General features: G+C 34.5%; 1 protein-coding gene across 6 annotated transcripts in view; it reads right to left on the minus strand.

The window, feature by feature from the left end:
* Positions 1–321: 321 nt before the first annotated feature.
* LOC132698194 (paired box protein Pax-5) overlaps positions 322–15204 on the minus strand; it is a 259029-nt gene continuing 244146 nt past the window's right edge. For 3 of the 6 annotated variants that reach the window (XM_060664133.1, XM_060664132.1, XM_060664130.1), the window contains 3 exons: positions 12324–12542; positions 9076–9186; positions 322–2552 (listed from right to left, as the gene is read on the minus strand). In XM_060664133.1, coding sequence (XP_060520116.1) covers positions 2353–2552; positions 9076–9186; positions 12324–12542 — 530 coding nt within the window. In that variant the 3' untranslated portion in view covers positions 322–2352. Of the gene's footprint in view, positions 2553–9064; positions 9187–12323; positions 12543–15204 lie in introns of all 6 variants that reach the window. The other 3 variants (XM_060664131.1, XM_060664134.1, XM_060664135.1) reach the window with 3 other exon arrangements.

Genomic DNA, 15204 nt, shown 5'->3' on the forward strand with positions numbered 1-15204 from the left:
CTCGAGCAAATCAACTTACTATCTACAGGACGAAACCCAAATGGGATTCGAGGTAAATCGCTGTAAGAGTTTTAGATATTTTAATTTTAGTAACCGATGGATTTATTAAGACGGACTTGTTTCCTATTTAGTGATGAGTCATAAGGACGATACGTGAGACCAAATAGTGCCTCTAGTTAAAACTATTTTGTATGTATGTATACCAACTATTTGGTACCTGTTTAAAATGGATTTAATATTTTTAAATTAAACTTACCGATTTCACTAAAAATGAAATTCTTATTTGAGACAAATCTAGTCTGCAACAAGGTCTTTGGGGCCAAAGTATATTAATCGACGGGTCTTTTAAATTTATTTTATTTTCTCTAAATATAAACTTCCTACATCTATGAGTGAATGTGACAGGTATTTATTTCATTTTGGTGAACCGATAATAATAATCTATCAATTTGATTTTTCTCCTTCTGACAAAACAATGAGTGAAAATTGAAACTTCATCGGGGGCCTTCGCCTATCACATTATTTTTTAAATACAAATATACGGAGTAGCGAAAATATCATCCGTTCGGGATCATATTTTCGGCCACCCCCAAAGTACAAATAACATTTTGCTTAAGGGGCGCGGGGGTAAGTCTGTTCTTTGGTATATTATTACACATTTTAAAGTAAAAGGACAGAGGGATATTTGGGTTGGAAGGATAGCAAAGAAATACTCGTATAGGGTGGCGCGACTTTTATTTGGCATCGCACAACCCTTTAAAGGGCGAGTCACTTTGAGTATTGTGTTAGAAGTTATGAGCGTTTGTTAACATTTCCTTATGCTTATTTCATTCCCTTATTTCGGATGTTTTCTCTTATGCAGAAAATACCCTTTTATTAAAATTTAATATCTTTTTGAGTAAGTGAGTTAGCTACTTCCAAATTTCAAAGCGCTTAACTAATACATCTCTTTAAATGGCCAATCCCTGACTTTCATCTTAAGTCATATAACTTGTCCCACAATTTAAAATTTATAAAAACAATTTATTAGTAACAGTAAATGAAGATAAGAAGTTCAATAATTTATTTACAAAATCTCCAAATATGTTGAGTATAGACTCATAAAGGTTCTGCTGATAACTTTGTGGCACTCAATACGAACGTCAAAAAGTGTCAATTAATATGCAAATGCAAATGAATATTCAACATTAGCATTTTCCATTTTTTTGAAAGGGTTGTTTCTCGTGCTTTATTGAATTCTTTTGAAGACGACTTAAGAGATAAGCGAGGCACAACCTACCTTGGTAAATAATTTATGAGGATTTTTTTTTACAATTTTTGAAAGGAGGGACAATATACTTAGGTTCTGTAGATAAATTATTGAACTTCTTGCTTTTAAAAAAATATTTTTTTGCGGTTACTAATCTTTTTTTGCAAATGTAAATTTTTGGGACACCCTGTATGACTTATCATCAAAGTCACGCATTAGTTATTCTAAGAAATGAATTAGTTAATCCCTGTCAAATTTTGAAATAGCCAGCTCACTAACGCAAAAAATGGTAGGCTTTAATAAAGAGATGTTTTCCTACAAAAAAAAGTGAAAGGGAAATGTTAACAGAATTTTGCGCAAAATCGGAAAATGTACTAATTTATATTGAATTTCCAATGTTGTCGTCTGTTTTGAATTGACCCGGCAACGCTGCAGGTGCGTAAATATTTTATGAGCGCATTAAGGCCAAAGAAGAAACCTATTCAGCCTTCCAGAACTTCTAATGGGGTACTGAACGTGAAACGCCCATTACATAACGACCGGAAAAAAAGCTTTCTTTTAGAGGTTTTGGTAAAAAATGCGAATAACTAAATATTAAAATAGTACGTCGTTGACTAGGAGAACGGACGTCGGAGAATTGGAAGGTATAGCGGGGAATTTGTAATTACTCGAACAGTTCGTGATTCTGATGCAAAGTCTAAAAAATAACTATACAACGAAACAACCTCCAAACATTATTAGTGTGTCTTTTGGGGGTTGTTCCCCGATATGACGTAAGTGCGCTAAAACAAATCTTAAAAAAACATTCTTTGGTGTGTACTAAAAAGCTAAAAAATATATAAAATATGATAAATATATAATAATAAAAAAACACATTTGAAATGGTCGCTAGAAATAAATATTTAACAGAGAATACCGTCGCTCTTTTACAAAAAATGAAAAAACAAAAGACGCAAAATATTCCTTTTCATTGCCCTAATGCTTTAGATCGTATTTATCTACACACAATTATACACACGTACGACGCTAGAAAAATTTAGAAAACCTTCGAAAAAAAAAAGTTCGTTTCGACGCGGTCACAACGTCCTCCTCTCTTGTATCTATCAACCCAAATTCAGATCATGGGTGAAAATGTTCTCGCTCTTCAAACAGGCGCTACCGCTCTCTGTCGGCGAATTCGCCGACGCCAACGAGTTGGCTCTAGTGGCCGCCAGAGGACTCCGACTGCTCTGCTCCGTAGAAAGGTGTCCAGCGACAGAGTTGGCGGTAGACACGTCGTTGTTCGCATAGTAATACGCCGCATCTGCAAAATGAACGACATTCACAAATGCCGTCACCACCGAACATTGACAAGATAAGAAGGGGCCACTCTCCGCCGACACCGATTGTTCTTACCCATCACCAGGTTTTCGTGACTTTCTATGGCACTTGGTGGCACTCGGTGACGAGATAATTGAGGCGAGAATTGTAAACGTACTTTAAGGTTCGTCCATTAACAGTGCGACAAAGTACAATATGTGTGTACCTTAATTAGCATAATTTTCAAAAACTACTACCATTACATGGCCTTGGGCAAAAGCGTGGCAATAGAAAAATATATATGTTTCTAACGGAATCCCGTAATTGTGGAAAAGGCCTGCTCTCTTTTTCATTCCTTTATAAAAGAACGAAGCTTAAGATGGCCAAACCTTATACAAAGTTATCCTTTTCTTAATTGGTCAGTATGAGAACTATAAGAATGCGGTGCTTCCATTTTACCAAAAAACTTCTAACGCAATTTTTTTATTCAAAATTTTAATGTTAGTTTTTAAATGTTTCTTTTAATACGCTGAATGGGGTGTTTATTAATTTTTTAATAACTTTTAACTTTAGACTTTAAACTAATTAAGACTAATAAAACAGATCGCCGCTTAATAAGAAAATCAACCAAAATTGCTCAGTACCATTTCTTTTTTATTTTTGTTATAGGGCAAAGGTTTTCAGTCAAAAAAATCGATAGATATTTAGACTTGCAAACGTCACTTTTGACATAACATGTAGGATTCAAAAATGCCCATTTAAAACAGAAACATTTTAGTAGACACGAAAATTAAAACATTATAACGTACAAATAACTTTAGTATTTAAATTTATAGTTAGTTAGTTAGCAAATCAACTTAAAAGTATAATACCTACCACTGTGTTTTTTATTTTATTTTTTGCAAATATTCAATAATGCTGTATAGGCTCTGTGCGGGGGGGCGTGGTCAAGGAAAAATTGGATGCCAGCCTCGTGAGCGTCAGTCGAATCTTTGCACTCCAAATTTTCGTACACTCTAATGAGTAGTGTGATTAAAAGTGAAAATATAAATAATTTTAAACGATTTTTAATTATAAATAAAAAACGGTTAGAACGAGGCGATCAGGAAATACTTGTTGTGTTCCTGGCTGCTGTGTTAATGAAGACTTAAACAACAAAAAATTTTATAAATTCCCCACGCAAGTCTATAACCTCGAAAAGAGAGTAAAGTGGGTTAAAGCTGTGAAAAGAATGAAGTAAGTAAGACCATGATTATCCTAATAACTGATTCAGAATTTATTGTTATAAATTTGTAAAAATGATTATTCAATTTTCTGTAGTCGTGACGGAAGTTCTTGGGAACCTAGTTTAAGATCATGTATTTGCAGTCAACATTTTGTAGGAGGTAAAAAGTCGGAGCATCCTAATAGCCCTGCGTATCTCCCAACAATATTTCCTGAAAAATATTACGGAAAACCAAAAATAAATAAATCAGAGCAAGTACAAGCACAAAGCAGGTAATTTTTCTATTTATTAAACCTTGATTTATAAACGTGGGTATGCTTTGCCCCGGCCATGTAATTAACATTAAAAAAAGAAAAAAAATCGCAAATTTTTTTTTCCACGAAAAACTATATTTTTTGCTTTACATTTGGCGTTTAGTTGGTTGTAAAATTTTTCATTTGTCCTTAATGTAATATTTATTGAGTAAACCACGTACATTTCAAGAAGTTTCTCTATTGGTCGTAAAATTATAATCGATATATCGGATTGACAATTAGTAACGTTAACAGTAATTTTGTACATAATTTTTGGACCGAGATCAGTAGATACAAAACGGCTGGACGTAAAAGACCCACGTTTGTACAGAGGATGATATGAAAAATTAATTGAATCGTAGATGTTCATTTTACTAAAAAATATAGGATTTCTCGATTACAGATTCGCGAGAGCAATGCGGAGAAGTCAAAATTCAAATGGTTCCGAAATGGACAACACTAAGCTTGTTAATATAAGAACACGTAACGATGACCTCAACGACAATAAGGATACCGATAACCTGAATGATCATATGGATATACAGCAATGTAGTGAAGTTATTATTGACTCACTGCAACCGCGGTTTAAAGATGTTGCTGTACAGATTGATTTTCATGAAGAAATGAATTCAACCTTCGTAAATAATATAATATATAATATAATAAATATGGTTCTTTTTTCATTGGACTTTTCCCGTAGCTACAGTTTTATCCCATATTGGTTTCGATTTGCATGATATTGGACATTTTACTTCGACTATTTTAGTTACCATGCCGTCACTGACTACTATTCCATCTACTGAGACTCCTAACCAGGCCTGTTTGGGAGACACAAATAATCCAATTTGAAATACGTGAACATCATGCAGTAATTTGTAATTTTCGCGAGCTTTTACCTCATTTTGAATTCCATAATTTAAACTTTTCGGATGCAGAAAATCCTGTAGTAAAGATTCAGCTGAAGTGCGAGTTATTGTTTTTATCTTATGAGCTTTTGCGCTGGCCGTTATGCGTACACGTCTTGCTTCAAACAATTTTACCGTCTCGCTTTGTTGTGTGCTTTGTAAACACAATGTGAAAACTTCTTCACTGTCTAATAATATCCGGTCTCTGTAAAACTGTGCTATCTCAGATGACAGAGCCAACTTGTCTTTTCCTATGGTGATACACTGACCAGCACTCTTTAAAAGACAAGCAATCACCTTTTTCGTACACTCTGATATTAGTTCTACCTGTCGTTCTTCGAGACATATATTCATGACCACCGTACAGACTTGTTCTTCCTCACTAATATGATCGACTTTTAACCTTTTTTTAATTGGACATTCGATATCGTTAAAGTCTTCCAAATTCAAGTGCAGTGGCTGAGGAGGATTTTTAAGCACTTTTTGAGGAAAAAGATCATTTACCGTAGCTCCTCGAGAATATTTTTCTTTTGCTAAATGATTAATTGATGGAAATCCCCACTCGCTGAACACTCGTTTTAGACACACTCCGGTCATTGTTTATTTGGTGGATAAATGCCGCAATATGTTTGCATTCGCCAGTTTCTTTGGCAATGCAAGTACATTGAGTATGTACCACCTGCCTTTTACTATTCAGCTAAAAAAATTAAAGAATCAAGTAAAAAAGCCACTTTTAAAGTTTTTTTTTCTCTAATCTGTAAATTATATGGTGTTTCAGTGACGGACGTTTGCTGAATGCATTTAGCAATTAACTTATTGTTAATATTGCCACCAACGTATTCTTCAATGTGTTTAATATGACAAAAAGCCAATTTTTTTCCTTTTTCTAGCGTACCTGCAGTGAAAATTATTGAATGGGAGATATTTTCAAACCCGGTCTGCAATATTACCGATGCCATATTTTCAGGTTATGCTGTCAATAAAAAAACTATTATTATTTGTTTGTTACACGTTTTAATTACAGAAAAAAATTTTTGTTATATATAATTTTCACGTACCTTTCGTTTAAATCACTTTATACTACTTATCCATCTCAAAATTTATTGTTAATTGTTTTATTTATAAGTTAACACGTAAAGACAATGATAAAATTGGAGTGCTGTAATTCCTTCTTTTCCGTGGGCGGCGCTATTAGGCTTCATACACGGAGCGAATAGTATGATTTATCCAATAAGTATATGAAAAAAAGACGTAAAAACCATTATTTTGCAAGATTGTTCGCCAGTGCGACATCAAAAATACTTTACCAAAAATCTTAGGTGACATGTTTTTACTTCTTTGAGCGTCTTGTTATATATTATAGTTAGCAAACCAACCAAATTTGTAGCAATTTCTTATTAAGATTTATGAAGCACCAAGATGTTTTCTGAAAGATAATTAAATTTTCAAACAAATTTCTGAGTCAAATATCGTTGTGAGTGAAATTTGATTGATAGACATGGCAAGGGTATAAGGAAGAAATGCGTAAGCTCTCAAAATAATTCAAAAACATGTTTATAAAAGCCACCTTTTTAGATGAATTTTAATTCAAGTGGAAAAACATAACATAAAATTGTACGGAAAAACACCATATGCATTTGAAAGGATTTCGATACAGTTTACCAAAATTTTACATGCACCAAAGTTAATTGTTTGTGGAAAATTGCACAGCAACAATATATGTTGTTTAAATCCATAGAATTTTAATTACTGCAGAAATCGACATATTAAAGAACATCTTTGCATTGTGCCTTGAAAACAAATCCAAGTAAGGCTTTCTTCTCTTGACCCAAAGCTTCAATTACTTTTCCTTGAGTTATATCCATAACATAGCAATTCATGTTGTACACATTTGTATTTCGGATCAGTAGGACTATTCCCTCAACGTTCAAAAGAAGGATGAATCCATAATGAATTGTGAACGAAACCAACTACTTTTTATGCTATAGTGATGAAATGTCACAATAAACAATACAATGCACACAGGAAAGTCATGAAATAAACTTACCAGGTACTAGTCAGCAAGATTTTTGATTTTTTGTTATTTAAGTTTAGTGACATCACCATCAGAAAATTATGCCAAAGCCGACGGAAAAGCAAAGTAAAGTCTGTTCATAGATATAAGAAAGTGACTAACTGATAGGAATTAAGGAAAGACCCGGGCAAGCTGTAAGAATGAAATATGGCCGAACAGATCCGTACTTTGCTTAGAATTTAATTATTTGGGGTTTTGTTAGGAAAGATACTAAACAATATATATTTGTTTATGTATGTATTTATGTTTAAATCTAAAATAAAATTACAAATTATTTTTATTACCTACTTAAATTACTTAAAATTATTCACATAATATATCAGTGTCACTATCGTTATCATCGCCTGTTCTAATTATCATTTGTTCTATATTATTTGCAATATGGACATACGATTGTTCTGCTTTTTCTATATGTTTAACAGAATTTGCCCAACTTTGTGGAGGGATGTTAAAAACTTCGGTTTCTATAAGTTTGAGGACATTGGAGTTAACACGGAGAAAAACATTGTTACGACGAATGGCAGATTTCAGTTGGTGCCAAACATGTTCAATGGGATTAAATATACAGTGGTAAGGCCTTAAAACTGTATGCCCTAGATTTTTTGCATAATTATCGCAGACCTATTCCTTTTGTATGTTCAAGCTTTGTAGAACCTCAATTAATTGCTTTTTGGTATACTCTTAGTGAAAATAAATGTCGTTATTGTACATGTAGTTTTGGATTGTTGCTTTTGTGTCACATGAGGAAGAGGTTTTAGTCAACTGTCTACTGTGATAACTTGCATTGTCCATTACAATGACGCTATTAGGAGGAATGTTTGGAACTAGTTTGTTTTTCAAACAACTTTCAAATAAATCAGAGGTGGTGTCTTCATGGTAATCCAGAGAAGAATCTTTAATATTTTTCGCAGACAGAGAAAGTCCATTTGGAATCCAACCATCTTTAGAGCCAGCAGCCTCTTTTTGATGGCGCGTTTGTTTTACACTTATCAGTTGAGTCAACCCATGTGTTGAATACATTTCTATAAAGTAGTTCTGCCACATTTAACACCGGTTTCATCTTTTTTATGCCTCCTAATTAAGATAGCTAATGTAGGCGCGCTTTGTTCCTCGTATAACTGGTAACTTTTACGCCGCAATATATCTTGATCACTTTCATCTACACTCGAGAAAATGTCAGTATCGCTTCTTTTTTTCCTCGCTGAAATGGGATTATTCACAATTTTCCATACAGTTGATATTGGAATTTTCGAGAATGTGACCGTTTCTTCTAAAGATGTTTGCTGTCTGGCACCACGTTCAATGAGAGTCAAACAAACATTGTTTATAACTTCCTTAGTCTCAATAGAATAGTGTTTTCTACATTTGGGCGGGAGCATCTCCTGAGATACACTAGACTCGCACATATTTTGCATAATTCGCACACGATTCACCACACGCTGTATTACACACGAAATAAGAATAATTACTAATATACTTAAACTAAGTAGTATACCAAACCAAAGAATATTAAACACAGGTAGGTATAAAATCATTTTCTATTGCCGACCAAAATTTTACCTGAATTTAAATTCCGAAACTTTAGGTAATAATCTTGTTGCATTGTATGTTAATGACCACCCTTTAATAATCCCATTCAAAAGCAATTGGTCACTTTCTTATATCTGTGGAAAGACCATACCCATATTTTTATCGAAACGTGACTGAAAATCTGGGCAATGGTAACTTATCTGCAGTCAAAAATTGGTTGGCGGAACGTCAGGAAGTTCGACGCATCAACAACGGACGCAGGAAGAATGCAGAAAATTTGTAAATAGTATCACATAGTATCGTATAGTAATGACAGTACTAAAGCAACAACAAGCCCTATCCTCTTCGCAAAGTATTCAAGTTGAGGGCTTTAGGGGTGGCAAAATTGAGAGTGGCCCTTTTAATCTCGTCAATGCTCGGTGCAGTCACCAAGGTGGATCGCAACGATCAATTGAAAGTTATGTCCGTTGAGTCACACTCAATACTCACTGTTTACTTACTGAGTAACCCGCTGGATGGCGTGCCGTAACCGTAGTTACCGTACGCAGCCCCGTACTGACTGTACGCCGAACTGTACGCGTAGTCGGCGCTCGGAACCACCGTCGTGCCAGCTGTGAAATAAAAGCCGAAAATTATTTAGAGGCAAAAGGAAGGAACCCCGGGTAATATTCGCGAATTTATTCTATCAAGGTGGCGCTGCTGACAGTCAACACATCTAGACGGGCAGGTAGTTAACCGACCAGCGACTTGGTGTTTAAAATTAAAATTACAGATACTTTCCCTGCAGTTGTTAGCAAAGTTAGTTTTTAAAAATGACATGTGTTTCTGAATTCATTGCTAAGAAACTGATTAGTAAAACTGCGCCACCAAAACTTTACATTGGCAATTGCAAAAATAGTTGAAATGACTGAAGTGGCACAGTTAACAATATAACGACTTATGGACGAGTATAAACGCGGCCACATCAGAAATAAAAGAGGATTTCATTCTGCTCATGGGTAAGAGGAAATTGTGGAAATCTTTGACCGAAATGAATTTTCGTTATAACAAAACTCAAAACGAAAAATTATTTTTAATGGATGACGAAATTATTTGTAGGCAACGATATTTGAGAGCAGTTACAAAGTTTCGAAGGGAAAACAGGAATATCCGACGAAACTTGGGTAAATAAGGTATATACCGTTATATATAAACTTTTAAAAAGCGCAAGTCAAGCTTTCATGGAAGGATGGTCCAGAGTATCATGATGATATTTTGATGCTGATGCTGATGATGAATGCTGATGTTTTTGAACACTACTTCCAGTAAATACTAGATCTTAATCCCCCTTGCTCTGTTATAGTCATTGATAATGCCAGTTACTACTCAAGAAAATCCGAAAAAATACCCATTCTTCTTGGAAAGAAAATGACATCATTCGCAAATCAGTACAGGAAGAAATGTCTATGTCACCTGTATTCCTAAATTTTATCAAATGTTACACACTATATTTATATATATATATATATATATATATATATATATATATATATATATATATATATATATATATATATATATATATATATATATATATATATATATATATATATATATATATATATATATATATATATATATATATATATATATATATATATATATATATATATATATATATATATATATATATATATATATATATATATATATATATATGATGACACTATATTCCGGGATATCATCCGTTCGCTCGTTGAACTCCGACTGGAATCCTGCATCCGACTGGAATCCTGCAAATCTTGCATCCGACTGGAATCCTGCAGACGTTTCGCCAAAATCTCACTTGGCATCTTCAATGCTCGCGTTCCGAAAACACTTCGAACAGTGTTCGAAGTGTTTTCGGAACGCGAGCATTGAAGATGCCAAGTGAGATTTTGGCGAAACGTCTGCAGGATTCCAGTCGGATGCAAGATTTGCAGGATTCCAGTCGGATGCAGGATTCCAGTCGGAGTTCAACGAGCGAACGGATGATATCCCGGAATATAGTGTCATCACATTTTTCCATCCGTGAATCAATACGTGAGAATATATATATATATATATATATATATATATATATATATATATATATATATATATATATATATATATATATATATATATATATATATATATATATATATATATATATATATATATATATATATATATATATATGTATATATATATATATATACAAACACAATGGAAGTAATGTTCCATTTCTTATGGGCCATTTATAGAAATTTTTTGATATAATTGAACGCCAATTATTAAACTATAAAAAAATGAAACTATCGTATTTTTACATCTTTTCGTTGTTATTAGACTCTGCCGGTTCAAGGGACAACTCTGTATATACCAATAAGCTAGAGTAATGTATTTTGCGTAATATATGACTGAGAATATTTTTGCAAAATGTCTATAGAATGTTTTTTTCTACTCCCGTCTGTAAAATATCTAATTACACACCGACCTAGCGTGCGGGAAGCGTCACTTTCATTTCCCACGAATCGAAGCCACTTCGGACATTTCCGAGATGGGGTAAACCACGGGTTTAGGAGCAATCGGATGTTTTCGGAGATATTTCCCACGCCTTGAATTTTGACGTTTGTCAATTCTGACAGTCATGTCAGTGAATGTATTCCTGGTGTTGTGCGAAAATGTATCCAAAAACTAACGGTCGTAGGAAAAGTGTATGCAACACGTTCGATAAGCTTTTTAGGTCACTTTTTTAAACATTCGCTCCGCTCGTGTCACTGGAATTAAAGCAATATTTGGAAAAGGTAAAAGATAATTGCTCACACTGGTAGCAAAAACGGATTTTATTTATCCCTAGCTACCACTCAACAAAATTCGAAACTTACGACTTCTTAAAAAAAAAATTACACCATTCATTGTCAAAATTGGTATGGGCGCAAGTAAAGGGGTTTGTGGCCACCACTTTTCAAATTAGGGACGTCGAAACTCTCTTGTGAGAGGAAGTAAAGACAGTGGATTGTGGAAAATGGAGTGTATCGAACATGTTATTGAAATAAAGTGTTTGACAAGTGTCATAAGAGAATATTTATCAGAAAACAACTTGTGACGATGGCCGTACTATGCGTTACTATCCTCGAATTTTAATTAAAGCGGACGTATTTCGTTAAAATCTTAAACTAGGGACATGCAGGAAGAATCAGATGTCGCAAAACAAAACTCATCTAGTAAATATCTGACTATACAAAAAACAGTAAATTTGAAGGATGAGCAGCAGCAGCAGTTAACATGAAGATACGAATGTTTGATCAATAATAACACTTGGAAAGAGCAGTGCAGCACGCCACATAGTTAAACTGAAAGACTCCAGATGGACACGCAGACTTATTGAGTGAAAATTTAAAACATGTATATCTATAAATCGCGTTGCTTGCAGTTTGTAAAGCTAGTATATTACTGCAGCTCTCCTGAAGCGTATCCCTTAATATGTTTAATAATGAAAATTTTACAATCAGAAGTTAGATAGAATAATTTTTATTCAATATTTCTTGAGTGATATCTATCAATAGAAAAGTTCGTTAATGTTGAATCCATAAAATCACTAAATCACTAACGATACCACCAAATAATACTTTAACCGTAGATTAACAAATTTTCCGCCAGAGGTCTCATTGAATTTCAAAATCGTCAATTCCTAGGTAGATACTCCGTGGATGTGGTGGTGATTTAAGGATGCGCAATTACTTACCGGTAGAGTAGCCGGCGAAACTTGGCAACATCGCGGAGTAATGCTGAGCGGCTACTTGCCCGCTACTCGGCTGAAGTACGGTGAGAGCCGCGGGGTCCGGGGAGCCAGCCGCTTGGCTCGATGGCGGCTCGGCAGGGAGGGCGAGGGGTAGGCCGGGGGAAGCGCCCTCGACCGCCCCCAAGCCGCTCCCGCTGCCATATGGAGAGTTCGTTTCGGCAGCTGGATGCGAAAAAACGAAAAGCCATGCAGCAAAAATAAAAACACAACAATACTGCTATAAAAAGGGTTGATATGACACTTGATTGCGCTTAAATATACAGGGTGTCTCAAAAAAAATTCATACAAATCCTTGAGTCGTAGACTACATGTAAAAGAAGCGAAGGTCATTCCATTCGGGCGGCATCAGCAATTTCAGTCTAGTTCAATCAAAATTAACTCTTTACCAGTACAAATAACGTGGCCAAATTTCAACAGAATCGGGCAAGAAAGATATTTTTATTTAGGCTCCCTGACTTTATGCAATCAAGCAAAGGAAATAAAGTTTGGGTGGGTATTCGGCCATATAAAACTTTTTTATTCACTAAAGATTAAGGTTTGGTCAGAAATTGTAGGCTGTCTTCAGAGATATATTGAACTAAAAGGAGAGATACTTTTTTCTGTTATAATTATAATTATCTTACCTTACAGTGAGCATTACTTATATTTCGGCCAACAACAGGCCATAAAATGTAAAAAGTTGTCGTTGGCCGATCAATTATCTTGTCCATTTATCTTGTTTATACCAGACATGAATAAAATTTGTTTTTTTTTTGTAAATTCATTGTTTTTCGACAAACCATAATGTAGTCTTTCTCCATCATGGGACTTTGTCTTCGTCTGTTACCTGACTTTTACCTATGTATTATCAAAAAAAAAGTTGTTTACACAATTCTTGCATTTAATCCGACGAAATTTATAAAAAATAACGACCATAAGGACCATAATTATTTCAACTAAATTACAAAAAAAAAACAGCTGAGCAGTGAGGAAAACGAAACGTGATGAAAAAAATGATAATTTAATGTGGGAAATCAGTGATCTGGAAAAATTTCCTTGTGTGAAATTTTAAAGAATTTATAAAAAGGTTTTTGAGTGAAAGAGGCAGTAAATTGTAGGCTTTGAGAGTACAGCAGGAAAAATATTTCTGAAATAGAGCGGATTTATAGTTAAAAATTTGAAACGATTGTCCCAAACGATAAATGTGTATATTTGACGCGATAATTTTGTGAGTAAACACAAGAAAATGACGCTTACGACTGTCCATGTTCGTTCATTTCAGATCAGCAATTTTTGGCGAGATATGGTCATATTTAAGCAATCTTAAAATGAATCGATTCGTACCTATTAAATACGTCCTTTTCTTTAAAACATATGGATCTCTCCTTTATGTACATTTTATCTCTGACGTTGGTCTACTGTATTTGGCCGAAATGTACGTAATGTTTACAGAATAAAAAAGCTTGATAAGAACGAATAACCACGAAAGTTTTACTTTGTTTGATTTAACGGAATATAAAAAATAAACTTAATTAAATTAAATCAAATTAATTAAGTAAAGTTTTTTGTCACAGAATTCAAAAATGCAAAGCAAGATACCTTATATAATGACAACTAAGCTTATTGCATACTACAGTTTTATATAAAGAACTTTTAAATTTCAACTTTTTCGATAAAACAAATAGTTACGACCATATAAAAAAAACTCGCCATAATGAACTACCCCGTATATGGCATACATTATTTTAGACAGCAATAAATAATGCAAATAGTCGTTTATATATACGAAATAAACCTATTTAAATTGCAATGTCGAAACTAATATCAATGATAATTATTATTAAAAAAAGTCGATTGTGTAAGGATAATCAAAATAAAAATAACGTAATGAAGCAGAATCGAGTCTAATCCTCCCGGTTCGACAACTACGTCTTAACTAACTCATCGTAAACCCAAAAAACATCGCATAATAATACCCTAATTATCTCCTCACCGCAACTTGCCCACCCTGTCCTTTTTGCCTGAGACGCCGATACATTTTACGATCGGCAAAAAAAACAAGGCGGCGCCTCTTTGTTGCGGGGTCTTGTCGGATATGACGTAATAATATAAATATTCCAACACTCGGCCATCCTGACTATTGGTCTGTCCTCAGACCTAATGGTGAAATTTAAACGTAACTTCAATCTTTCAAAACTACAATACCATTCTAGCTTGGTGCCTAGTCTTAATCATTACGTAATAAAAAAAACATAATCAATTGTAGGTAGTAGGGTATCTTAAACATAAGCGACATTCCTTTATAAACAATAAAATAAGCAACATTTGCTTATAGGCAACGTTTGCCAAAACACAAAACACCAGCGACGTTCGCTCATAGGCAACGTTTGCCAAAATACAAAATACGAGCGACGTTCGCTCATAGGCACGTTTGCTAAAATACAAAGCACGAGCGACGTTCGCTCATAGGCACGTTTGCCAAAATACAAAGCACGAGCGACGTTCGCTCATTGGCACGTTTGCCAAAATACAAAACACGAGCGACGTTCGCTCATAGGCACGTTTGCCAAAATACAAAGCACGAGCGACGTTCGCTCATAGGCACGTTTGCCAAAATACAAAGCACGAGCGAAGTTCGCTCATTGGCACGTTTGCCAAAATACAAAGCACGAGCGACGTTCGCTCATAGGCACGTTTGCCAAAATACAAAACACGAGCGACGTTCGCTCAGAGGCACGTTTGCCAAAATACAAAACACGAGCGACGTTCGCTCATTGGCACGTTTGTCAAAATACAAAACACGAGCGACGTTCGCTCAGAGGCACGTTTGCCAAAATACAAAACA

Source organism: Cylas formicarius, unplaced genomic scaffold, assembly GCF_029955315.1.
Source record: "Cylas formicarius isolate icCylForm1 unplaced genomic scaffold, icCylForm1.1 PGA_scaffold_2__14_contigs__length_35257938, whole genome shotgun sequence".
NCBI lineage: Eukaryota > Metazoa > Arthropoda > Insecta > Coleoptera > Brentidae > Cylas > Cylas formicarius.